The 26578-nt window shown below is 57.8% G+C and overlaps 1 protein-coding gene and 1 long non-coding RNA gene across 3 annotated transcripts in view; one reads left to right on the plus strand and one right to left on the minus strand.

Moving 5' to 3' along the window:
- Positions 1-26578, minus strand: part of COL4A2 (collagen type IV alpha 2 chain) — a 154905-nt gene that overhangs the window by 34588 nt on the left and 93739 nt on the right. The window contains exons 5-20 of one of the 2 annotated variants that reach the window (XM_032315040.1): positions 22403-22537; positions 22274-22318; positions 19356-19472; positions 17734-17805; positions 17382-17417; positions 17212-17274; positions 15804-15839; positions 13494-13535; positions 11456-11551; positions 9805-9840; positions 9207-9257; positions 8246-8290; positions 4696-4749; positions 3780-3846; positions 1658-1768; positions 1055-1204 (exon numbers count right to left, since the gene is read on the minus strand). In XM_032315040.1, coding sequence (XP_032170931.1) covers positions 1055-1204; positions 1658-1768; positions 3780-3846; positions 4696-4749; positions 8246-8290; positions 9207-9257; positions 9805-9840; positions 11456-11551; positions 13494-13535; positions 15804-15839; positions 17212-17274; positions 17382-17417; positions 17734-17805; positions 19356-19472; positions 22274-22318; positions 22403-22537 — 1156 coding nt within the window. The remainder of the gene's footprint in view (positions 1-1054; positions 1205-1657; positions 1769-3779; positions 3847-4695; positions 4750-8245; positions 8291-9206; positions 9258-9804; positions 9841-11455; positions 11552-13493; positions 13536-15803; positions 15840-17211; positions 17275-17381; positions 17418-17733; positions 17806-19355; positions 19473-22273; positions 22319-22402; positions 22538-26578) is intronic. The other variant, XM_032315041.1, reaches the window with a different exon arrangement.
- On the plus strand, positions 1765-4701 carry LOC116574337. Its single transcript, XR_004279222.1, has 3 exons — positions 1765-3525; positions 3713-4039; positions 4149-4701. It is a non-coding gene; the product is annotated as an uncharacterized LOC116574337 (long non-coding RNA).

Genomic DNA, 26578 nt, shown 5'->3' on the forward strand with positions numbered 1-26578 from the left:
TACCGGCCCTAGCGGCTTTCCTCCAGAGAGGACAAAGGGACGGCCGGGAGCAACCCAGGCACAGACCCGAGCCTGACCCGTACCCGAGATCAAGCACCGTCTGTCAGCGACCTGCTGTTCTCTCCGCCCGGAGAGAAGCAGCTCAGAGATCATGGGGGCGGGGGGAGAAAACCAGGGAATTTAAAGTCAGATATTTCAAAGAGAGGCTGATAAACTGCGGACGGCATCACAGAGAAACTGTGACCTCGCGTTTTCTCCTGTAGCCTCGTTTCTCCCAGCTCTTGGGAGGAGATGTTCCCTTTAGCAGCTTTTACAAGAGCTGAAACCACCCTTTAAACCTGGCAGCCAACAAGATAACTGCTTTTGCGGCAAAGCTCAAAGACAGACAGCACGTCCCCCGCCTCCTTGGAACATTCTCCACGGAACAAGGAGCATGGGGACACGGGGACCCGGAAAGTCACTCTGCCCCAGGATTCGGTGCTGCCCCGAGGCAGCACGAGGCCCCTAAGCTCAGGCTTGTCTGCTTTGTAGATCCTGCGAGTCTTGCCTCTCGGCCTTGGCCAACGGCGGCCACGTCTCATTCGAGGAACGCAGCCCCCTCTTCCGTCGACTGCCGTCGGGGGCAGCCTTGGCTGTGCACGGGCTGAGAAGGCAGACCGTCAAGTCTGCCCCAGATCCCGGTAAGACGGAGGAGAGAGGCTACAAGTTGAGGCAGGAGGCCTCCACCCTGGAAGAAGTTGACGGAACGAAATACAAGCCGCCCGAGAGCTTCGAGCTCACACCTGCTTCCAGACCGCGCTGCTCAGTTGTTCCCCCGCACAGCTGACCTCACTGGAGCCAGAGGTGGCCGCACCCCACTGGGTAACGCCCAGGGGCCTGCGGGTACCCAGCGGCTTCCCTCATCACTGGCTGTTCTGTCCGCAGCCCAGGGCGTCTGCCACACCCCAGGGCAGTGCCTACTGCGTTGGCTCATGGAATTAGGTAGCACAGAAACCTGTAAGGCTCTTGCACGGGCCAGGCTGCTCTGCCGGAACCCGAGTTTCGTTTCACTTACCATCTGGTCCCGGTGGTCCGGCAGGCCCTGGGGGTCCCTGGAGTCCTGGCCTTCCATCAGTGCCCGGAAGGCCGGGGTACAGTGCGGGGACGCCGGGGTCTCCTATGAAGCCTTTGGGACCCATTTCACCTGGCAAGCCTCTCTTCCCATCTGAAAATCCAACAGCGACCACCAGCAGCATGAGATTCTCACACGGAGCATCTGTGTCAGCGCCCATCCCCCGCGGGCCCCCAGGACTGTGGGTCACCATCCAGCCAGCGACGTAAGGGTGGACGCTATTGGAAGACTTCATCCCCCCGTTTCAACCTCAGAAGAGCCCCAGATGATGCTGTGCATCGCGGCCCCGGCCACGAGGTCCGGCAGCTGCCCACGCCCGTCCCGCCCACGGCATCGTGCTAGTCGCTGCCAGCCGGCAGCCCGGCCCCGTGGGGGTCACCGTCGCAGGTGGACCGCTCCCCGGGAGGCCTGCGCCCAGGTTGCTTGGGGCCGCTGAGCCTCGTCTGTGAGAGCGCCGAGGGCAGAGCTGAGCGGTCAGGAAGGGGCCAGGGCCCTGTGTGGACATCGGGGGGCGGGGTACACGTTTGATACCACGGGGTCAGTTACCTTCATCTCTGACCGATGTGCCGGGGAGGCCCGGGGGGCCCGGGTCTCCTGGTTCACCCCGGCTTCCTGGTTCCCCATGGGTCCCTGGGAATCCTGGGTCACCTCGGGCACCTGCAACCGAGACGGGCCCACACTCAGAACAGATCTGCCTGGGTCTGACCCTCGCTCCTCTACTCATTACACACGAGATCCTGGGCAAGTCACTTAGGTTCTGTGCCTCAGTTTCCCCACCAGCAAGACAGGGCTAACATTGGTCCCCATCTTGGGGGGTGGTTAGGAAAAGTCCATCAACCAACAGGTGCGATGGCGGCCGCTGAGATCCCCGCCCGTGCCCCGTGAGCGCTGCGCAGATGCCGGCCGTCCGGCACGAGCAAGAGCTCACAAAACCCAAGTGAAACCACAGACGCTCTCGTTAGTTTGGAAGGAGAGCAAGGTGGATGGTTTTGGTCACGTTGCGACCATGAGAAAGAAAAAATACAAGCCTCCCCCAGCCTTCGGGGTCCGGACAAGCTCCGGCAAAGCTACTCTGCGAAGATAGGTTTATTTCCCTCTTCCCCGAGGGGATCTGCTCAGCCTGTCGTGGTCAGCAGCCGCGCCTGCCAACGCGCCCACTCAATGCCATCGCCTTCCAGCACGGCTTTAGAAACACGAGCTGGTGAAACGGAAAGTGGATGAATTCTGGGCTCTTGGTCAGTGACGTTTTTGAAAAATGGCCCACGTCAATTAAAAAACAAAAAAAAACAAACAAACTGTGTTCCCGAAGCCGGCAAAGGCCATATTTCAATCTTGCCATAACCACGAACAGTGCGTGGACCTCACACTCCTTTTCCTGGGGTTTCCGGCATGGCACGCACGTCGGACTCCACAGTGAAGAGGGTGCGTGCCAGCTGTCCAGGGAGGTGCTGAGCGTGGATTCCCAGCACGCTCATTACTGGGATGTATGAACTGGGGACGCAGCCAGCTTTGTGTCCGCGAGCCAAGGTGTTCTTCTCTCTGCGCTGCCCTGGAGAGCCATCTCTCGGGGGCTCATGGGCTCTGTCCTCTGCCTACTCTGTCCCCTGTCCTACTCCATGTTCTCAACAATGTTGGATAAACACATGCAAATTTCCCACCACGCAGGAGAGGGGGGGTTTGACCCCTGGACATATGAAGCTGGGAGCCAGCCGATCTGCTCAGTGCAGGACGAAAATATTAGACCGTCTTGATTTTAAAACACTCAGCCTTTAAAAGCTCTTTCTGATGCGTAGAACATAGTGCATACGCTTCTCAGTCTGCTCCGGTAACCTACTATCTGCCCGGCACTGTCCCAGACACTGGGGAAGTCGCCGTGAACCACGATGGCGATTATCGCTGTCCCCATGGGCTCCATACAGCACCGATCAGCTACCCGTAAGCGCACACACCTACAAGTCTTCAGAGGGCGCTGAAAGCATTTTTCCTTTTAACCCAGAAGGACTCACATTCGAAAAGGTTCTGAGACCAATGCTCGTATCACAGAATTAGAATATTTTGGTACGATCCCACCAGTCTGGGCGGCTGAGTAAAATAACGAGACGGGCGTTAGCCACATCACGTGCAGAACTGCTCGCTTACACTCAGGGCCCCACCGGGACAGTGGGGACATCTTCTGGGCAGTTGGTCACATGCAAATACGTGGGGATTCCTCGAAAGGTTCGAAGGATGTGGCTGTTTACAGATCACGGACCGTGGCCAGTCTGGGGCTTCCGATGGGTAAGCAGGGGCGGGAGCATCCCGGTGCCCGTGCGGAAAGGAGGGGCAGTGCTGGGGCTGCTGCCTCGAAGCCCGAGGGGGAGAGGACCGGGTTTTCTCGTGGCATCATCACAGACGGAAAGCAGAGCCTGCACGAGGTACGTAGGACGAGGGACTCTCCCAACCTAGGGGCCTCTGCGGGAGCGCCGGGGCTCTCTCTCCGGCAGCGGGAAATGGGGGTCCGAGACACCACCGTCAGCGAGGGGAGCTGAACCTGAGACTCGTGTTCTCCAAAGGTTATGTTCTGACCGTCTGCTCTGCTTTGCTTTGTTTTGTTTTACTTAGAAAACCTTCCCGGCAAGTTCACGACTGTCGGAACAAGAGAGGGCCCGTGCGATGCAGACATACGAACCTTTAGTGAGCGGGGGGTGAGGGAAGTAGGCCGGGGGGCCTGGGGGGCCGCGGTCTCCCACTTCTCCCTGGAGAAAAAGAAGAGAACAGAAGAATGGGGGACCCGCCTTGTGGCATTCTGGAACGTTCTGCGAATTTGCAGGGACTAGAGCTGACGGTGGGCCACCGGCTGGGGCCCCGTCTCCTCGGGGCCGTGGGGAAGTGAGGTCCAGGCCACCCGCGGACACGAGCCGGAGGCAGCAAGAGGCAACGAAGCGGCGGGTACTATCTGACTTGGAAATCCTTGTCAAGCCCCAGAGGGGGTCAGCCGACTGCCCTCTGTCCTGTCAGATGACTGCGTCCTTGGTCACTACATCTGGGTGCCCCGTAGGGTGGGTGGGGTGTGATGCCATGAGACCCCGATCTAATTCCAGCTGGAGGGCAAGACCCAAACCTTCTCGAGTCTCCCAGGGCCCCGAAGGCCTAACCACTGAGCAGCCCTGTCCTCAGCAGACAGACCCCTCCCCGAGCAGGGAAGTCCCCCCCGCCCAGCTGGGTTCCCGTTACCGGACCACCGGCCCCCGACCTGGTCCCCAGCTGACGGGGTTTCTCTGCCCTGCCGGCCCCCGAATTATTCACACAAGGTAACCGTGATCTCCCCAGGGACCGGGGATGCCCCGCCCTCTTGTCACCGGGAAGCCTGCTCCCACGGCCCATTCTGTTCCCTCTGCCCTGGGCTGTGACTTCCATGCACCCCTGTGGGGCACGCAACCTTGTGGGCCCACAACACCTGTGACTAATACACCCGTGTCTGTCCCATCTGTCCAGGGCCAGGGTCGCGTGTTTGCTTATCTCGTGTCACACGGGATGGGGGACGCCCCCTCCAACAGGGTGATTGGCGCGGGTCTGGACGCCAGCCAAAGGGACACTGAGCTTACCTTGGGTCCTGGGGGTCCGCTGGGGCCTTGATAACCGTCCGGTCCTCTGCTCCCCTGCAAGAAAGATGCTCCATGCTTATTTGTACCTCTAACGGGGTTTGGAGAAGTGGCCACAACCCCATTATTATATCCAGCAACACTCGCCAGTCATTAAATTATCTCTGACCCACTCGGCCCAATTTTCCCTGATTTGAGTCTCACAGGTTTTTTTTTTTTTAGAGTGGATTTGTTTAAATCAGGATCCAAACCAAGTTCAAACGCGACATTTGGCTGATGGGTCTCTGAGGGCCACAGCTGGTCACAGCGTCCCCTCCTCGCGCAGTAACGTTTCCTTCCTGCTGTAGGTGCTGCTCGCGCCCGTGGTGGGAGCCGTCCGTTTCCTCCTCGCGGGGCCGGCCGCCCTCCTCGGTCCCGGGCCTTCCTCCGGTCCCGGGCCTTCCTCTGCAGTAGCCGCGAGATCTGTGGGCTTCGCCGGGCTCAGGCTCACCTCCGGAGCAGGAATTGTTCCCGGGGCTGCTGCGTCCTTCCTGCCGCGTCCTTCAGAGGCCCGGAGGCCCCACGTGCATGACCTTGTGACTGACCATCTATTAATGCCTTCCAAGATGGGCTTGGAAAACTTTGCCTTAACACCAAACAGAAGCACTAACACCTCTTAATTCAGAAATCTGTCTTCAATTAACAAGAGCAAAGTGCCCCTTTCTACTTCCCTTGAGTATTCACTGAAAGGGAACGCTTCCTCTCGTGGGTGCGTCGTAGCTGGAGATCTACGTAAAGCTTTCTAAAAAATCTAGAAATTCATCCCCTCTCCTAACGGCTGCGTACAGTGAGGCCCCACATTCGGGATGCCGGGGACACGCGGATTCTTTGCCGGATTCCTGTGAAATGCCAGGGCACGTGGGCGGTGAGCCCTGACTTCTAGAAGGAACATGGAGGGTGGTGATGTTGGTTTCCAGGGCACCTCTGTGGGGAAAGACGTCCTTCCTCACTAGGTTTTGCTGAAGACGCACAAGTAGAGGCAGGCGTCTCCGATGCCGTGTGGATCTCGTCTGAGGCCATCTCTCGAGATGGGCAGGGAATCCTACAAGACCTTGACAGCAATGGAGCCGGTGACAAGGCGTTCGGTCTGAGCCGCATGTGCCCCGGCAGAACGATCCAGCCCGGACCCAGCTGGACGCTCCCACGTGCCTGTCCCCCCGTGCGCCCGGGTGTCACCTGCCGGCTGGGACGTCACGCCCCGAGCAGCGGCCCCCACACGGCGTGCTCTCGCCAAAACAGCACCAACACTTCCGAGCTGCGTCTGAGTGGTTGGGAGGGACCAGCAATCCCGGAAAACCGGGAAGGGGGTGACGGAAGAGCACTCAGACCGAGACTAGACCATGCTCTGGAAGCTTCCCTGGGAGCTCCCGTTAGCGGGGAACGGAGGAGCAGGTATAACTCAGCAGGGTAGAGGGGAACATTCGCACTCAGGGCTCATCTGAGACCCTCGGCAGCTGGGGGCCCGATCGTCTGGGACGCTGAGAGTCCCGACAACCTCTGCCGGGTTCTCGCTGTGTTTCCAGGTGCAGGCGTGACAGCAGGGGCGGGGGAAGCCGGGGGAGGGTGGTCAAGGACGAATTATCTGGGGATTAGACTAGGAATCGGACCGTGAGGAGTAACGGCACATTGTCCAGTAAGAGGAGGCCGGCAGTCACGCCTGCGATGCTGGGGGTCTGACCAGCGGGTGACTCCACCATCCATCTGTGTCCCCTGCATTTCCTATTTGCACAGTCGAGTAAACTGTCTCAGCACAGAGACGCTGCGCTTGGCCGGAAGTGTCCCCGTCTCCCCCTGGAGGCTGTGGGCCTTGGGTCCCAACATCTGGCCACGGCAGCGAGAGGCCCCAGGTGGTGTCTGCCGAGCATCTTGTCCTATGTAAACAACGAGTTCCAGGGGCGACTGTGTCCCACTGATCTTTAAGAGCCTAGAACTTGTTAGTTTTGGGTGCAGGAAAAAAATCATGATTTTCACTTCGCTGGCACATGGCCAGCATGGAAGGATTCACAACAGAACTTCGGCTGCGTGGGCGGGCGGAGGGGGCGACTCAGAGAGGCTCACGTTTGCTTGGTCCTCTGTCCCTTCTCTTGATCACTGGAATCCAAACACTGGACGTTGGCCTTCTGGCCTCTGCTTCGGTACAGCCTGGACCGGCGTCCTGCAGGTACGCCGCCCTGGGGACACTCCTATCAGCTACTCATGTCAGAAGACAGACATCATCAGGGAAACCCTGGTGTCAGCGCCCTGGCCCGAGTTTGGGGTGAAAGCAGCGGGAAGGAGAGGACCAGACAAGGCTGCGGGAAGGAGTCAAGGCCGGTCCCACCAGAGTGGCCGGAGCCCGTGTGGAGGGTTCTCAGGCTCTGCCCAGAGCCGGCGAGGTCAGAAACCGAGCCTGGGAGGCTGTCCCTCTGCAGTCCCTAGACAGACAAGGGGGAGCCCTGGTGGGACGCTGGTGAGCCCCACATCCTTCTGGCTCCCCTGATGTCCTGCCACCACCCTGCGAGGAGCCAGGAGTGGGCTTCAGCACAGTCCTGACTCGGAGACTGAGCTGAGTTTTAAGAGAGTCTTAAAGGCTCCTGTGAGGACTGAACGGTGGACGCTGAGCCCATGGCCCCGAGAGTCACACGCCGTCACGTGGACGGTGTGACGGCTGCACACGGCGAGGTGCAGGAGGCCCGGTGAGGGATCGGGAGCCCACACAGCATCCTCATCCGGCCCTGCCGTAAGCCGCACAGAAGTCTGCCGGCACGTCCGTGCTCACGCGCAGTCATGGAGCGCGGCCGGGAGAGCCGGATGGCAGGGGTGGACGTGTGCTTGACCCGTGCAGAAGCACACAGGGACAGAGGCACGCCCTCCCAGGGCCCGCGGGCTTCTGAAACGAGGCCAGCAGAACCGTGACCATGGCTGCCTCACGGGGCTGGTGGGGAGGCGCTGGCATCCACGGGGGAAGGAGGCGGGCTACATCTCCTGGGATCGGATCACCAGCCGCGGTACACAGCTCCATCGCTCACAAGAGAACGATTTCTCCGTGTACGCTCCCGTAGGACCGCGGTCAGACCATCCTGAGTCTGACCCAGATTCGGGACGTTTTTCTCACCTAAGAATTCCTTTTTAAAAACTGTCAAAACTTGGTCCACAGAACACAGAAAAAACATAACAAATTGGGTCATCACTAAAGACACAGTGTCAAAATGTGGGAGATCAACATACGAAAAACGCAGGTAGACCCTTGGCCACCCCGCCGGCAACTCTCCGGAGAGTGGCGCCCGGCGACGCAGAGGAGGCCGCCAGGGGACAGACCAACGCGCTGGTCTTAGAGGTGAGCAAACAGGACGGGTCTGACTCGGGCACCACAAATGGTCTCGGGGAAGGAAGGTCCGTGTTGCTGTAAACGCAGGGTCTGGAGCGTGTCTTTCTGGGGGACGATCTCTCTTCCCGCGACAGCACGGTCTTTGTGTTTGACCCTTGTAAGACGTGTTGACCCTGGAGCAGGCGGCTTTTCCCGCCACCAACTTACCTTCTGTCCCGGGAAGCCTTTCTCGCCGTCGAAGCCGGCGGCACCCTAGGAGGAAGAGAACACAGGAGCGCCTGCTCAGAACACGCGGCCCCTTTCCGAAGGCACGGCCAGGCCACGGCACCGATGCGGGCTCGCGTGAAATACTTGGCTACGGGACAGTGAAGCCACCGGAGGATTGTTTTTATCTCCTAAAGGAGGCAGACATTTTAGCGACCCGCACAGGGAACGCGTCCTATCTGCCCCCAAGGAGATCTGGAGAAGTCGCTAAGCATGGTGTGGCTCACGCTGCACAGAAGCAGCAAGGCCTGCCCTCCCACGTTCTCGGGGTCTCTCCCGATGTTTGGATTATAGCAAGTGTCCTTTCAGTGGTAGTGCCACCTCGCGAGTCACCACCAGGCCACCTTCTCTCTGCTCCGGCCGTGCTTCCCAGCTCACTTATCGCTCGGTTTGGCAGGTGACCAAGCTCTGGCCGGCAGAGGGAGGACAGAAGAGGCAGGTGTCACTTCAGGCCACGCTCTGAAGGAGAGGTGTGCCCTTGGGCCTGGGGGGCCATGGATGCTGAATCTCCCTGGGGGAGACACTCCTCGGCTTCCTGCCCCGTCCTGCTAGGGACGCTTCTGTTGGCCTCTCCGGGACACAAGAGTCAAGTTCTCAGGCTGGAGCCGGTCTACACGGTGTCCCCACAGGTTAAGTTGGCCTCCTGGACAGCAGCCGTGACTCTCCGTCCCGCTCCTGCCCTCCTCCAGTGGAGGGGCACCAGCTCCAACACCAGTCCCTGGGGGCCACTCTGGAGGGGACGCTGGGAGTGGGGGGGGCAGGGCAAGGCGGGGGTTGGGAGGACGTACGGGACATCTCTGTACCTTTACCCCAGCCTCACAGGGAACCCAAAACTACTCTGAAACACGCAGTCCACGTACAACACAAAGCTACACAAACCGCAGTGACGGAAGGCACGGCTTACCCGCGGGCCTGAGAAACCCATGACTCCTTCTTCTCCCTTCAAGGAGACGCCCTAGGAGAGGACAGAGATGTCAGGCGGCCAGCCGGTCACACGTCCCTGGGGGATCCAGCCCCCCGGCCGGCCAGCCCACCTCCTGGGGTCCCCAGTTCCCCCCGCAGTGCGACACAGGGTCACAGGAAGTCGGCTGGGCGGCCTGGATTATTGTCAGTCCAGGACACTGTCACGTAGCTGGTGACGCCGCGAGGGCTAAGACTACAGGGCACGCGTGATGAAGCTACGGGGCACGCGTGATAAGGGCCAGACGGCAGAGCAACATCGCACCGGACCCAGACGGAAGCCGTCACCAAACTGTTTGGGGCCGCGAGCCCCACACCTGCCCTCTGAGCCCACTGAGGGTCCCTTCCAAACCCCAGGAAATGCTCAGCAGCTGGGGTTTGTGATGCACGAGGCAAGATAGTCTAAAACTCTTCTCTGGAAAGAAGCGGCAGCGGCTTGGAGTAACAGGCGAATGTCACTAGACCCCGCGAACTCTCAGGCGCCCCCACATGGGGACGCCGGGACCTGGCGGCCCCCGGCGAGGAGAAGCCGCTTCACTTACTTTTACTCCCGGCTCCCCGGCACTGCCCTTTTCGCCCTGTGAAGACAACGAAGTGGGACGCGGCCGTTAGTCCAAGAACAGAAACGACGGACCAGGGTTTGGGATGGCCGAAAAGCACTCACTTAGCGAAACCGTAAGCAATGATGATAAATGCATCAGAGGAAACAATGCCTACATCTTGCAGCTTCAAAATTCAAGAGAAAAAAGGAGCGATTTTCCCAGTATCAGTTAAATCACACGTTATGTTTCATACAAGTGCGAGGCTGCCGGTCTTCTCTGTGTGGGGTCTCTGGTCTCCTCCATCGACCCAGTGCCGGGCAGCCAGGACAAGCCCCGGACCAGAATATTTGAATAAGATATTCTTAGGAGGGTCCTCTGAGAAAAAGACACATTTGGAACGTCTGAAAATCCCAAGCAAAAGAGGCCTGGTTTGGGAAGCGGTGTCAATTTTATCGGATCTATTTGGCCCACCGCTCTTGGTCTACAATGGTGAAAGAAATGTAGTGACTGGCTGGGGTCCTTCCTGCATCTCGGCTGGGACAGTGCCCAGGCCTCCCGCAGGCTGCCCCGGCCCCTCCCGGCTGCAGAAGGTGAAGGGAATCCTTAGCCTGGGTTCAACCAACTCGGGCCTCGCCCCGTTCACAGCTCCTGTCCCGACACAGGCAGAAGCCCTACCTGGCTGACGAGCAGGGCCCACCAGGAGCCAGAGTCGCGCCTGGATCCCACCTATGGCAGGATGGGGCCCCCTTGGCCTGGTTGTCCAGGGGCGTCCTGCTCTGGACTCCGCTGGCTCTCCACCACCCGCTCCTAACACACCCTCCCTGCATTCTGCCTCACGCCGGCCGCCGGCCAGGCTGCTTCTGTCCACCCACGGTCATGTGGCTCTTGCATGAGGCGCAGGGGCCTGACCGCCTGCCCCCCGGAGGCCTGCCTTCTCCCCACCGCGGCCGTGCACCCAGCCCCCATCCGACAGATCCTCGAAGAGCAGGAATTAGGGTCTATGTTTGGGGTTTGCACTGTGGTCCCCAGGCACTGTCTGTGCCCGACCCAATTGGGGGCGTCTCTGTGGTCCCCGCTCCACAGCGAAATGAGGCCGGGCGTGACCGTCCTCACGGGGTAGCGGGGAGCTCAAACACGCGCGAAGGTCCTGGGTCTGTCGGAGCAAGCGAGCCGTGAAGGGGTGTTAAGTTTTACTGAGACCCAAGACTAGACTTGTAATCAGACAAAATGTTAATGGAATACAGAAGTCAGAAAACAGACTTTGACGGAAGAACACCCACAAGGATGCTCCACGTCCCCGAGAGCCCGAGTAGGTTCCTTCGGCCAAATACAACGTTTTGCTCGAATAATTCCATATCCTCACTTTGAGTTACGCTCTGACCACGGACCTCCGGCTGTAGAGGGACCTGCAGACTCAGGACAGCTTTGAGACTGTGGGACGAATCCTGGTCTCAAATCTGCCCCAACTTTGCAAGATGGGGGACCGGGCCCCGTGTGACCGGGGCCGTGTTCTCAGGCACGAGGTTCCGCTGGATGTGAGCGCTTGCTGGCTTTGTGATTGTTCGAAAAAGGCCAAAGGAAGTTCCTTTTTATCCTTCTCCTTATTTTAGTTCCACCGGGAGCCCGGGCCGTTCTGCTGAAGGCTCCTTACCTTATACTGCTCCGGGTGGAAGGACTCCTTCGTGGGTCCGGCGACCGGGTGGAGATCCCACACAATCCCGTTGGGTCCCGGCACGCCGATGTCGCCCTGCGAACGGTTTAGCAAAAGTAGTAATCCTTGAATCGGAAAGACGCCATCAGGCGTGAATGAAAGCGCGCACCACCGCAAACGGGTGTTTCTATATTGCGTATTATTTACAAGCACTACGAGTACAATCAGAGCATAAAATAAAATGATCACGGTGCAAAGCTATGTGGTTCCCTGCGTTCACAATCATTTATAATTTACTCCCAAAGTTGTTCATGTTGCTGACAGTCGGGGCTGCCTCTGCTTCCGTGGAGGGGTCTCCTTACAGTGAATTTCTGCACAAGGGCTCAACGCCTTCGCATCAGCGGATTACTGTAAGGCTTTCCAAGATTGGGGTCAAGGTATAGGACGTGCCTAAGACATGAAAGGACCACCCCAGTTTCACCACTGGCTCACCAGTTAGGGGTGTTTTTATATTATAAAAAGCAGCATCTTCAATAAGTAAAATACCGCCTGCTTGCTTTAATTGACATTTTTGTTGTGAGCAAGAAACACTTTGCCGGCGGCGCACAGACAGCGACGTCTATCAACCTGCAACACCGCCAGACGGGGCTTCTGCACCGTATGCGGCTTCCCTCCCAGGAGGTGACTGACACGAAAAGAAGCTTAGTGTCTTTTCTTTCATATTTCCACATGTAAACTAAATAATACAACGTTGAGCCCAGAAGTCACATAGGATGGACGCGAGTCAGGGACCGGATGTACCACCCGCAGAAAGGGAGGCTGGCAGGTGAATCCCGAGAGTCGGCTAACATGACATCTACAACAATGCCCGGCGCTGCTTGACCCCCCACCCACCCATTACCTGCCAGGGCCCTGAAGTTTTCTTATTAACTCTGAATCAACTCTTAGAGGTTAGAGGTGTTCACTCATTTCCGTTCTGCCTGACGTGGCCACTCTCCCTTCCGCTCAGGGATTTCTTCCCAGACTTTTCTTGTCATATGTCATTGACCATGTCATTGACAGGGGTTCACATTGTACAGGGGTTCACATCTTTATGTGTTTGGATCTTTCAATGTTTTGCTTTTTACATTTTTTTCTATGGCATTAGCACAAAGAAAAAGTCCTTGCCTTCAGACCTGAGCAGTACTGGGTGCCATCGAATAGCACAGGGGAAAACAAGATGAAAATCTGCAAACAACGAGGCCACAGAACAAGGGTGTTTCATGGTGGGCAGGAACTCATGCGGTGAATGCAATGGGCCACGTGTTGGTGGAGCTTTGCCTGTTGAGCTTTTCATACATGTGGCCTCAAGTGAGACTCCCGAAGGCCCACGGTCTCTGGATGTTGGCGGCACAGGGGTTACAGACACCGCACGGTCTTCCCGCACGCCGGCGAGCCCGGCCGGGCGCCTGGCCCCTGCACGGGCTCCGTGTTGGCCTCTGGTTCCCGCCTCAGTCTGCTCCATCAGTTCAGGGCTCCCCACACTGGGACACCTCGGGGTAATGCCTTTACTTCGTGGGTGCTGCAGACAGCTGAGGTCGCGGCTGCATCGGAAGTCTGGCGGGGGCTAGCCTGTACTACCGGCTTTCACTGTCTTAGCCACCCACTGCTACCCCTGGAGCCTTTTCCACAGCCTGAAACTTTACAGCCTGGCACTTTGGGGTGATGCTTTCCAATGCAAATGGCCAGGACAACTGCATGGAAAGCTGTCGTTAAAAAGATTTAGTTCCTCGGGACACCTGGGTGGCTCAGTTGGTTAAGCGGCAGCTTTCGGCTCAGGTCATGATCCCAGCGTCCTGGGATCGAGTCCCACATCGGGCTCCTTGCTCCGCGGGGAGCCTGCTTCTCCCTCTGCCTCTGCCTGCCACTCTGTCTGCCTGCGCTCGCTCTCACTCGCTCTCTCTCTGACAAATAAATAAATAAAATCTTAAAAAAAAAAAAAAGATTTAGTTCCTCATTGCTAAGCAGGCCTCCATGTTAATCTATTATGTTTCCTTACCTTTTCACCCTTTTCTCCATAAAAGCCAAGTCCTCTGTTGCCCTGAAGAGAAATGATTTTTCTAAGTTTTTCAAAGTCATTAATAACAGTGAAATAATTTTCCTTTCTTTTTTTTTTTAAGAAAAAGAAATGTAAGATCTACTCGCAGCATCCTGAGTAATTATCGTTGCAGAATATTCCGGAGTCCCCTCCCCAAAGCTATTTGACTCAAGAGAAAGGGAGTGTCTTCTTTTGCGAGTCCCACATATAGACCACATAGTAAGAGTCCGAGTCCGGGTGTCACAGTATGTGATCGGGAGCAGGCTGCGGTCACGCGGGGGCTGCCGCAAGGGGGACCTCCCAGTGCTTTCCACACACTGCCCGGGTTTAGGTCTGAGTGACGGAAATGACGGGGAGCGGAAGCGCGATGGCTATTCAAACATACAAGCTTTTAGAAATCCGTGTTTTACACTCAGAGCAAACCCTCAAAAAGAGAGGGCTCACATTTGGGAATATTTAGCTTGTCGTTCAGCCTGAGGATCGGGACGTCGGCTGAGGCGTTGATCCCGCGCTTGCCGTAGGAGCTAGCGCTCTGCTCGTGACCTCGGACGCCGCGGGCGGCGGGGGCCGGTGTCCCCACACAGTGCGGGGCGGAGCGCAGACCTGCTCGCGGGTCCCGCCGGCTCGTTCCTACGCTGTCATCCACAGAGATGACAGTCTCCGAGCGTGTCCGCAGGTCTGCCCTGAAACCTGCCGCCTTCCCGCCATCCCCGTGTCCGAGGGTCATGAGTCAGCTTCCCTTCTGCCGCCGCCTTTTCTCATTTCGGTGAGATAATCCTAATTTCCCAAACACTTCGACCCTTTTAATGATGTTAGGGGATGGGGATTCTCTGGGTTGGGCCCCGACTGACAAGGAGGTAGTAGACTCACGAGGGGGTGGACACGTGTTAGAACAGACTTGACCCGAAGCCCAGGATAAGCCTGACCAGAAGCGGCCCACGCGCTCACCCAGATTACAGAAATCCTGCTCTTCTCTTCCGCCTGGAAACGGCTCTGCTTCCTCCCCCGCCAGGGTCTCCACACTCCCGTGACAAAGGATCACGTGGGGCCCTATCTGGTCTTTCTCTCTGCAGCATCCCGCCCGCCCCCTCCCATGCCCAGAGAGTCTCCAAAAATAATAACAAAGCCTTTAATTAATTTTTGCTTTTTTCTCCTTTCCCACCTGGCCGGGAGCTGAAATCAAAGCTCGGAACGCACCCGGCTCGATCAGAATGAGATTTGCTGGGGCCCCTGGCGTTCCTCTGCCCTGTGAGCTCCCTGTCCCAGTCCCCAGGAAGTGACCTGGTGGAGGGCGAGGGCCGTCTGTATTGCAGCCAAGTGGGGATCTGAGGTGACCCCGGGGCTCGGCCGCCCCGTCCTACATCCGCTTCTCTTGGCTCTGGGCCGTTCCCACCCTGCCCGTGGCTGCAAGACCGTGGGGAGCCCAGCGGCGGGGGCAGCAGCCTTAATGAGCTCCAGCCCCAGCCGGAAGCCATGTCAGAGGTGATGGGGGGGGTGGGGGCGGCCGAGGTCCCCTGGAGGTCACCGAGATGAGGTTTCCAAGCAGCGGACATGGGAACGTGTGGGCTGGGGGATGTCCTCGGCCTCGCGCAGGCCACGGACAGTCTTTCAGCATCGGTAAGGGCAGCCCAGCCCTTCGGACGCCTGTCGCGTCTCAATCCCAGACTCCTGCTGCTGGTCTTGGACACTTACGCAGCTCATCCCGGTGACACAGAACCCCAGTCTACAGATTCTGATAAGCCACCTACTTTCCTGTGCTCCCTCCAACTTTGTAACCTTTCTCTGCTGGGAACAGCACAGCTCTGGGCTCAAGCTTCAGCTGGGAATCCCCGACTGTATCCCCATAGGGTGAGGTCCCCCTCGGGTACAGACAGCGGGCCGCACCAGGGTAAGAAGGATGCCACTGGCTCCCCCACACGGACACAGTCCCTCTTGTGCGGTCACACATGCAGACACGAGCTGTCCCTGCGTCTCTATTCCTAATCCAACATCCGTCAGGGCGATCTTCACACAACAGCAGGTCATGTGATTTGCAAACAAGGAAACATTCGCAGGACCCTCACGCCTACGCCCACCGCTCCAGGGGTCCCTCTGGATTCATCTTCGGCATTTATAACATTAAGTCCTAAACACCTACAAGATCGTTCTCTTCACAAAACAAATAATGCGCTGTTGTCCACCAAGCAGTTCTGGGGTCAGGCAGGGTAAGCACAAGTATGTAAGCCCCACCCCCACCCCACCCCCAGCCCCTCACCCCAGTAACCAACTTACTGGCTGTCCTTTTGGTCCAGGGGGTCCAGGCGGGCCCTGCACAAATACAAAGAATTTTACCAACTGTTTTCTTTAGCCCAGGACCCAGATAACATCTGCTAGAACGCTCTGGGAAAGCCATCGCCGTGTGTTTAGAAGCACGTGTGTATAGAGGCTTCGGGTGCATCGTCTGGGCAGGGAGGACGTGCTGGAGGCGGAGGCCGGGTCAGGCCTGGCTCTCAGAACGTGGCGGCGGGCCGTGGGCAGCTGTTCTGGGCTTGCGTTCGAGGTCAGACTTCTGACGTCACCCGTGTCCTACTCCCACTTGCTCGGACACTTTGCACGGTCCCAGGCCCCACCACTGTGGAGATGGCTTCTCCTGACCTCCTCTGGGGCTCCCCTCGGAACACCGTCTAGCACGTTTTGCTGGTGGGTCCGCAAATGCTTGCGACCAGAATTAAAGGGCAGGCCCAAGCGACTGAGATGAAGGTCTGTTGCGGACATCGCTGTCTTTCCGCAAATCCTTCCGTGTCAACACGACACTTGGGATGAGGCTTAAGAGCCTGCAGCTCAGGACAGCTCGGGTTCCCTGAACCATGCAGCTCAGGGCCAGCTCAGGGCACCGCAGGTTCCCCGAAATGTGCACTTAAAGAACACCCCCTCCGTATGCGTGTTGTGAGCGAAGCCGACACCAGTGCGAAGTAGGAGGGTAAAGAACCTGGGTCACGTAGCCCTCACCTCCCTGGCTTTCTTCGAGAAGGTCTCTCTCCAGCTGGAGGCTGATGTCTCCTAATGTTGTCCGAGGTCCATCTGTCCTACAGCTACACTTCTGGGGGCTGTTTCAGCTCCAGGCCCCAGGGCCGTGGCAGAAGTGGCCTCTCCCTTCCGGTTCTTCCCTTCCCTGCAGCAAGCCCTCCTCCACCCCTGCACCTGTCCTGTGGCCACTCCCTCTGTCGTTCGAGTGCAAGGGTCAGGAGCACCTGTAGACCGCCACTCACGTGGGGCACTGGCGCCATCCCGTTAACTGATGTCTAATACCTCCCTCGCGAAGATGGCCAGGCCCGCGGACCCTACTGCCTCCTTATTCACCTACTGGACTTGGATCTGCTTTCCCCAGGGATGACAGGCCCCTGGCCAGCGGCTGGCTGTGGGGCTAAGAGAGCTTCTGTGGGACTGGAGGGGCGCCCGGCCAGCACCAAGTCAAAATGGACACATGGTCGGTGCTGACCTGGTGACCGTGAATCTCAATTCCTCTTTCTTCATCCTTAACAGCAGCAAAACGCGCGCAAAGGATGATGGGTTTTGTCCGGACTCTTTCTAGAGGGACCACAGGCATGCCGGCTGGACGGGAGGCCTCCACCCGCGGGAACACTAGAGAAGCAGCGTCTCCAGAGGACGCCTGGCCGGTGGTCCAGGAGTGAGGACTTACCGGTCTTCCTGGAGCTCCAACTGGACCCATCTGTCCTATAGGCCCAGGCCGGCCGGGGGGGCCCTAAGGACAGGCAGCAAGAAGAGGCCGTTAACAGCGGAAGACTGGTATTCGGAGTCCGAATTCTTACACTTCTGCTTGGAACATCCTCTAAGAAAGACAGAACTTACCTGGAAGCCAACCAAGCCAGGCTCTCCGGGTTCTCCCTGGTTGAGAAGACAAAATGGGAAGCGTTCTGGTTTTTAACCAAATCTTTAGCCCTAGTTACATTTTCTCACAACCAGGGACTTGGTAATGTTCCTCCTACCTGGGGCACCGTGACTACGGGAAAGGGGAGCACCCCCAGAGCAACGTGACCTGATGGGACAGCGAAGAGTTTCCACCTCCTGATGGTGTTGGCGGCTCCGCCTCCCCAGGGAGCCCCCATCCTCGGACCCTCACAACTCAGCCCACTCGGAAACCCTTGTCAGTCAGGAGCTCGCCCCAATCACCAGTGTCGCGTCCCGTACCGAGCGAGCTTACCCTGTATCTGTCACGCTCCACGCTGGACAACGCATAGGGCTCGCCTTTCTGTCCTTTGGGTCCTTGGGGCCCCTAGAGTAGCACACGCCGGGGACAGAGAAAACGCAGAAACACCCGTTAGCCTTCAGGGCAGCAGTGCTCATCGGGGTGATGAAATATTGACCTTCACGGGCAGTGTCTTTCCTTTATTTACGTTACTCTGAACACGAGCCACTACACTGGGCCACAAAGGTGAGAATCCACTTTTATATTTACCTTCCTCCAAAGTTGAAACAGAAATATTTTATAGGACTTGTTATTTTCCAAACCCCAACCAAATGCTCAGTAGACAAATCCTTTAGGATATCAACACGTTATTTTTCTGCATAATCTGTTTTTGTCTTGTCTTTGGCGTGGGGGTGCTAAAAATACTAAAAATACTAGCACGTATGCCCCGAGGCACCACTTTTGGGAAAGATATGGGTCATTCCCTAGAGCTGGCGTCACGACAAATGGACGTGGGCTGCTGTGTGCACACGCGAGTGTGTGTACGCGTCTTCTGGTGCCTGCGTATAAAATCAGTATTTTAGGGACACCTGGGAGACTCGGTTGGTTGAGCCTCTGCCGTCAGCTGGGGGTCGTTGATCTCAGGGCTCTGGGATCGAGCCCATGCTGGGCTCCCTGCTCAGCGGGAAGTCTGTTTCTCCTTCTCCCTCTGCCGCTCCCCTGCGTGTGTGTGTGCTCCTTCTCAAATAAATTAAAATATTTAAAAATCAGTATTTTATAGTAATGGATATATTTATTGATAATGAAGTTTCATGATATTAGAGCGGCCGAGAAAGTGATGATTGTTGTGGAGAAGGTGAATGACACAACAAGGTCACGGCCGAGGAAGGAGGACCTTCGAGGCTGTCGGGGAGAAACCCACTAGCTTCGCAGGAAACGGTGGTGGGGGGATGCGTGACTGCTCTTCCCCAGCCTCGGTTCGCCTACCAAGTAAGGTGTTGGTGGGACCCCGACATGGCAAGACTTGGAGGGTATGAGGGTCGCAATACAGTCCTGAAAACCATTTCAAGACTTTTTGCAAAGACCTGAGAACGGTGCACAAAACGGATGAAGGCGAGACGGTCTTCCATCAGGAAGAGCTCACGTCCACCTGTCGGGTGGAGAGCGCTTGTCATGTCTCGGGATTTTAGGATCTGATGAGGTGATGACTCACGGGGCGTTCTGTCAAGCTTTAAGCCTCTGAATCGATCGCTGCTACTCGTGTTACTGTAACTTGACATGCGGCCCAGGGCAGAACGTGCGGACGCCCGTAAGATTGCCTAATAGAAACCGAGCCAATAATTTTCTCTTCTGTTTACAGACTGGATAAGGAAATGAAGTTCTTCGGACCCAGGAAGATCATGCTGAGATGCCGGCAAAACATCTCCTTCATCCTGACCACCCACCAAGGTCGGGGGTGACCTTCCTGGGGGTGCTGGGGGCAGGGCCCCTGTGGGGCCCACAGGGGAAAACCCACCGTCCTTGGAAAGCCTCTCTGTGACCCCTTCCAAAAGGGCCTTCTGGATGGGCCCATGGGAGGTGCCCCCGCCCTCCAGGCCTTCACCGACGAGGGCCGGCACGCGCACGCGGGTACTCACGGGAGGGCCATGGAAGCCCGGGGGGCCGGAGGGTCCCTGCTGGCCCACGTCTCCTCTGGTTCCGTTGCAGCCGTCATGGCCGGGGGGCCCTCGGGGGCCGCCCTGGCCGGGGTGTCCCTAGGACGAGAAAAGCAAGTGAGGCTTCCAGCACACACGCCACGGCTCTCCCACACGGGGCCGTCAAACGGCTCCGTATCACCCCGTCCTGCTTGCGCCCACGGGGAAGGGAACCCGGAGCGAGCGGATGAGGGAGATCAGGAAACTGAGGTGCGGGCACGGCTGTGAGCAGGAGAAATGCCTTCCTGACAAAGTTCTGTTTCCCGGGGTGCTGGTGAGGGAGTCCACTGTCGCTGGTCTGCCGGGAGGTCTGTCTGAGCAGGTGCAGGTCACGGCAGACTTAAAAACTCTAGAAAACATTCTAGAAGCAGCCAGGTCTTGCAAGGACAACAGGGTGCCTCGGCCTTTGGTGCCCAACTGAGCTGGGGGGTGGTGAGTCTGACAGAGCTGCATCCCAGGTGGAAGACGTTCGTGTGGCCCGGAAGGGATTTCACGTGACCAGGCCCTGTGCGGAGGGACCGACGTCCCCTCACTTGCTTTCCTGGGGGAACGCTCCTTTCTCGATTTTAAACTTGAACAGAAAGAAGTCAGATGTTCTGAGATGTTGGGGGTGGGGGAGGGGGCAGCGGGATCGGACGTCTTTCGGATGACTGGAGACCGTCGGGCTGAGTCCGCGGGTGTCCCCCCTGCGTTCGTCTGGCTCCTGGACAAGCAGGGGCTGGGCTGGTAGCCCAGGGTATCTTCCCGCAGCATATGTTCCCACGTATGCTATCTTATTATCTTCTTCAAAATTCTGACTTTCTTGGCAGCAGACCACACGTACATTCTAGAGTGATTTTTTGGAGGCCATGTTGGAAACCTTTTAGATTTACTTTGAGAAATCTGGAACATCTCAAGATAAAGGGACAAATCCTACATAGGGGGCCTGGACCCTGAATGATATTAAACACGATGAGGAAAGTAGCATTTTCCTTTGGTTGTACGTCTCTTGGCTTTAGATGTTCGAAGCCATTGCTTTCAGGGGTGCCATCGGATGAGAAGAGACACCACAGGCTTCCGCTCGGCCATCTTGGGGGGCGCAAGAGAAACCCCGACCACGAAAGTCGGTCCTTCAAACTCAGCAGGAGCCAGCGCGCTCGGGGGTGTCTGCTCACCATCGGTGGTGTTCTACTCTTCCTAACCGGAGCTCTTCACCCTCTTTCCTAACTGTCTACTGGTCTTCCTTGCTCTCTGGAGTCCTTCGAAACTGTCTGTCAATCTCACGTGAGTTTGAAATTGTTCTTGGAAGGAAAACCTTAGTGACATTGAGCTGACGCTGCTCTTGGTTCAGTCTCTAATCAGATACAGCTCTAAGATCTGAGTGCACGTCACGTTTCCGCACGGCTCCTGCATGGCTAAAATTAGCCCGGTCCCTCAACGTCACATTCTTGAGCTGCTTCGAGGTGGCAGGTGGCCCTCGAGCTCCGTTTGTGCCATCCCAGAGCTCAGCAGCTGGCGAACGGGGCCGTTTCGAGCAGCCCGGAGAGGCTACAGAAGCCGCGGGTCCACGAGCACTTGAGCCTCCCTCGCTCATGGGACGACACTTTCTAACTTGTAAACTCTTTCCTCCTCATATTAAATGACTACGAAGTGGAAAAACAAATTGAAATATGATTCAGATGAGTTACGATATTTCCTGTGAGATCACTCTGTTTAAACCCAGATTTCAGCTTCCAGAAGACCAAACGGATGGGCGGCCCAAGGAGCTCAGAGAAGCAGTTTAAAATTGGGTGACCGGTTTGGGGCAGTTGGGAGGAAGACACTCTCCTGTTTACCCCTGGAAATCTATGGATTCCTCATGTCCACCAGTTTCTCAAGAGTCTGACTAATGGGGAAGTGGCCTCCCTGCCTGGTCACGGCTGCGTGTCATGCCTGGTGTATGTGAGACCCCAGCTAGGGGATGCCCAGGGTCCCCGCCGCCCAGGCCTCATGGCCTTGTGGGTGGCTTCCTCTCTCTGCTCCGGGAGCTTCCTTCTCCTGGAAACGTGGCTCAGGCTCTGAAGGACAAGCGTGCCCTCCCTGTGACGGCTCTCACGCCCTCTCTCGTTCTACGAGACGGTGGCCCCGCTGATGCAGCCCCGGGAATGTGTGCGCGCGTGTGTGTGCGCGCGCGTGCTAACACGGTCACATGCGACACGGTGTGTGGAGTAAGGCCTGGACGTGAGCACACAGTTCCCGAAGCAGATGTCCTCGGACGTCGGCAGCAGATGGCCGCGTTGTGATAAACACATCTGCACCACGGCTGGGACCCGCGGGAAGCAGACCCTGGGAAACCTCCTCGCGGGAGCGCGTGAATCAGGCTGTGACTCAGGCTGCTCTGTTTATTCCCGTGAGCCGCAAGAAGTAAACTAGGTCAGAACAACACATTTTACTGCATTTGGAGATTTTCTCATGGACGAACCCCGTCTTGTCCTCTCGTTCATGTGTGGTTTGACTTCAGAGAGCTTGGGAACCTGCACGAAGCCCGGCGGGCCTTCCGCACTCCGTGGGCTCAGCCGTGAGGCTCCGGCTGCAGGTCCCGGCGAGATTCCGAGGCTCGGCTGAGCGCACCTGAGCGACACTCGTGTTTCATTACAAGACAACGGCTGCGTCGGCAAAGGAGCCTGGACGCCGGAGCCCGTGCGCAGGAGCGTTTACAGAGGGAACGCTGTGCCCGATTCTCCACCGGACTCCAGGGCAGACAGATGCACGTCTAGGCGGCCGGGCTTGGGGGACGCCCAGGGCAGGAGGCCCCGACAGAGACACTTCTGCGAGTCACAAACCGACTGCTTAGCACGAGCACATTTGAAAATCCCCCAATCCCAAGCGCACAAAACACTTACGGGAATTCCATCGGCTCCAGGGAATCCAGAAACGCCTCTCGCTCCCTGTCGAGAAGACAGACGGACTTACGGCAGGCCGGACGCCCCCAGCCCCCGCGGAAGTGGAGAGAAGCCTAGCAGTCACCGTACCACGTCTCCTTTCGGTCCTGTGATCCCGGGTGACCCCCGCTCGCCCTTGTCACCTTTGCGGCCCTGTAGTCCTGGGAACCCCTGCAGGCCTGGGGGCCCGGTGTACCCCTGGGGGCCCACTGGCCCGGGCTGGCCCTGCAGAAACAAGAGAGTTCGGTCACGACCGGTCACGACAAACCACGCGCTTCATTCTCAAGGAGACACGACGTTCCAAGAACATTCTATGTCCTCTTCCACCCCTGCCACTGTTGGAACAAAGTGATTTTTGGCTAAGAGAAGGCCTAGAGCTGAAAAAGAGAAAAACATGTTAAATGTGAGAAAAACTCATCCCAGACTAAACTGATATTCTTGTGAAATGCTAGTATCGGGTTGGGATGAAGGAATCCACCTACTTGTACTTTTTAGATGAAGTATTTTCAGTTAAAAAGAAAACTCCAAGCAGATTTCTAAGAGTTTGTCCGTATCTCACTAGAATGCCTGTGACGGGGATGAGCTGTGCCCTGCACTGGGCGTCACACGACCCCCAGGCGTTCGAGCGATCCGGGCATCTCTCTGTCTGCACACACACCACTCGCACGCACGGAGAAGTACGGGTTCCCGGAGCCTGGAGAGCCCTGGGCCCGTAGCCACCGGACATGGACACGGCGATTGTCGCAGAAAGACGAAATGCCGAGTGGGCAGGGCCGTGGAAAAGTGGGAGCCCCGAGCCCCGTGCGTGGGAACGCGGCGCGCCGCAGCTGCAGGGGCGCACGGGCCATCCCTGCGCGGCCGGGCAGCTCCACCTGGGGGCAAAACTCAAAGCGGCTGAAGGCGAGACGGGAGCCCGGACTTGCACCCTCGTGGTCACGGCGGCGTCTTCCACGCGGGGGCGGAAGCCCAGCCATGGCGGGAGGACGAGGGACGGCACGGATCGTCACGCACACAGCCGAGGGGCGCGGGGCGCTCACCCTGCGCTTCGGCCCCGTCCCGTACCGCCCACTCCTTCGGGAGGCGGCGCCCGGATGTGGGGGAAGCGGAGGGGACTTTCTCTGGGTGGACAAGGGGGAGATGAAGGCGGAGTTGGTGGGTGCGATCTACCCCAAAGCTGGGGACCCCCGCCTCCTCCAACGAAGGGGAGTTTTGGGAAGTCTCCTCAGAGCTCCCTCTGGGCCAGGGCGAGTTCTGGAGCCGGCAGGGTCTCTGGATCCCCTGCACGTGTCCCAGAGGCTCCGGTCAAGGCAGAAACTGCCAAACACTCAGTCCGAGCACAAGCACTGTACACAGTGGCAAAGTCAGGGTGTTCAACGTCTTTGAAGGACACTGTGAATGGGGGCCAGAGCCCCTCACTTGTCCCCACCTCCTCGGGGACGGCTGTGCTGGACCGTGGGCAGCCCGACCTTGGACCCACATGAATCCTAGGCTCACCCCAGTCTAGCACTCAGGGGCCTCCTCACGCTACCTCTGCTGTAAGTCTGGGGACAAAACAGACTTTGACTGGATCCTTACGGGTCCCCCAGAGTGCTCAGCCCTGTTTCGTCTGCGGCCGTTCGACAGTCACCGTCTTGTGATGACACAGTCCGCCCCTAACCTTCCAAGGCCCCAGTCACGGGGAGGCGTGGAGCTCGTCAGCACTGATCCCAGCAGCCTTTGCGGGATGAAGTGCTGATCACTCACACCATCATGGTGACTGTCTGCAAACTTCATGTCCGGCTGGGGAGGTCACTGGACCGGGCACCCCTGTCAACCAGAGCGGAAGGCGTGCATCTCCGAGATGAAAACCCACGTCCTCCTCGTGCGCTCGTTAACCTTTTCCTCGATTCCCTTGCTGGGAAGCGGGAGGGCGGCCCTCATGTACTCACTTTCCTGCCATTGTCACTGGACTTCTCTTTAGCCTTTGTTGCTTGGAATGGGAAGTCTGGCTTTGGGAATAAAACCTGTCTTTCCTGCTGTCCCCGTGCAGTTCCCATAAAACCAGCCGTTTTAGAGTGGCTCCCAGCACATTCGCAGCGCTCTCTACCCACCGGCGCTGTCTGGTTCTAAAACACTTCCGCCGCCCCAAAGACGACTCTGTACCCACCGAGCAGGCACTCCCGCTGCCCCCACTCCAGCGCCTGGTCCCCAGCTAGAGTGGCACCTGCTCTCGGTGTCGATGGGATCTGCCCTGTCTGGGAATATCCAGTATACATAGTCCTAGGTCGGGGGGTGGTCTTTGGTGCCCGGCTTGCTCCCCTTCACAGCACCTTTCTGAGGCTCTCGTGTGGGAGCACCTCCCAGGGCTGCGTTCACGTCCATGGCTGAACAACATTCAGCGGACGGAAGACCACCACTCGTCTACTCGTCCGCGATGGACACGGAGGGTGTCTGCCCCCAGGGGCTGCTGCGGACAGTGCCATGGGGGACACACACGCAGCTGTCTCTGTGAGCACCTGTTCTCTGCTCCTCGGGGCATAAACTCAGGAAGGGAACTGCTGGTCTTCTGGCAACTCTGTTCAACTTCTGGAGCAGCCGCCACGCCGTCCTCCACAGCGGCCGTGCCAGCGGCATTCCCAGCAGCAGGGTGTGAGGGTTCCAGATTTCTCTGCATCCTTGTTGGCACTTGTTATTTTCTACGTTTTAAAATTCTAGCCATCACAGTGGGCGTGAAGACGGCGTCACTCCAAAGCCATGATGCGGCTTCTCAGAGATGGAGCATTTCACAAATTCCATCCGGCTTCCGCCCTGGGGAAGGGCCAGGAAGGGTCTGGAGAGACTCTGAATTAGACCTTGGTCCTGGGGGACTGGATGCTCGCTCTCGCCCACAGGACACGCCCTGCGCGGCTGCGGCTAAACGGGCATTGACGTCAAGGTCAGGGACCTCGCTGTGCATGTTTAAGTCGTCAGGCCCGAGAGTTCCCTGAGGACATCCTGCCTGCCAGGGCACCCCATGTGTTTATCAAGACCGGCCAGAATGACCAGGGAATGGAAAGGATCTTCCTTTCTGCTAATGACCATCAACCCCCGCCCTTACTGGAAACGTCATGGTCAGAAACCCTATTTCCCTCTCTTCCCTTCCTTCTGCTGGAGGCGATGTCAGAAATCACCCCAGAAAGAGGAGGACTCTCGTCTGAATGACTTTGTGCAAATCCTAAAACTCCCGAGATTCTGGCAATCTACTTGATAAAAACATTCCCTCAAAACACTTGTTAAGAGCCAGCAGACACGGTGGAAAGGGGTGACGATGTGCCGCGACCCCCGCCCGCTCATCTGATTCACATCCGTGTGCTGCTTGCTGGGAAACGGGACGAAGATACGTGCCATTTAATGAGGTATCGCTGGGACTCAGACCTGTTGCGGCCTTAGACAACTGCTGATCTCACTCTACCCCCACGCCAAACGCATGGCCGGCCACCGCCCCGGCTTGAGACCAGACCACAGGGGCTCAGGAGGGTCCGACACAAAGAGCCCAGAGTCACGCGGCCAGGTCTGGGAGCGGGCCATCCCTGCGTCATCCACCTGCCACGATGCACTGCGAGCGGCACCAGCACCCCCGGGGACTGTGAGACATGCAGAGTCCCAGGCCCAGCCAGACCGTCCGGGGCTGCGGGGACCATGACCCCCAGGAGGTCACTCTGTGCGGTCACGTGTGCGGATCACTGCCGGGCACTCTCCTCCTGACATTCCTACAGGGGGACTGGTATTTTTTAATACGTCTCAAGCATGAAGTTGGATCTTAGAAGAAAAGTTGAACCTCCTGCATCAGGCAGAGGAAAATGTCCTATTTTTGTGTTAAGGACTCCTTCCAATGCAATTTTCTTGGTTTCATGCTTCGGGGCTCTCTGCCACAGGCCAGAATAAACACTGGCCCCGGGGAGGATGGGGGGCTGCTCCTTGCCGCCCCCTTCTTGAAACCCCTACGGGAGTATGTGTGGGATCCGGGGTCAGCCTGGAAGCCAAAGTCTGCAGAGACGGCGAGAATGAGTCCAGACTTGAATCCGCATTGCTTAAATACCACGGCTGCGGCCGGGAGGCCCTTCAAGCCCTGAGACACTTACGAAGCTTTCCTGTATGGGGTGTTCACTCCTGAGAAAAGGTACAACGTCCTCAGCCACGGGGACACGTGGGACGGCTCGGGACTGACGGACCGCGGGGGGCCCGTGGGGCCTCCCACGCTCACGCAACCCCAGGGGGTGCCTGTTTCCATCCATGGCTCACGAGCCT

This window comes from Mustela erminea, chromosome 15 (genome assembly GCF_009829155.1).
Source record: "Mustela erminea isolate mMusErm1 chromosome 15, mMusErm1.Pri, whole genome shotgun sequence".
Classification (NCBI taxonomy): Eukaryota; Metazoa; Chordata; class Mammalia; order Carnivora; family Mustelidae; genus Mustela; species Mustela erminea.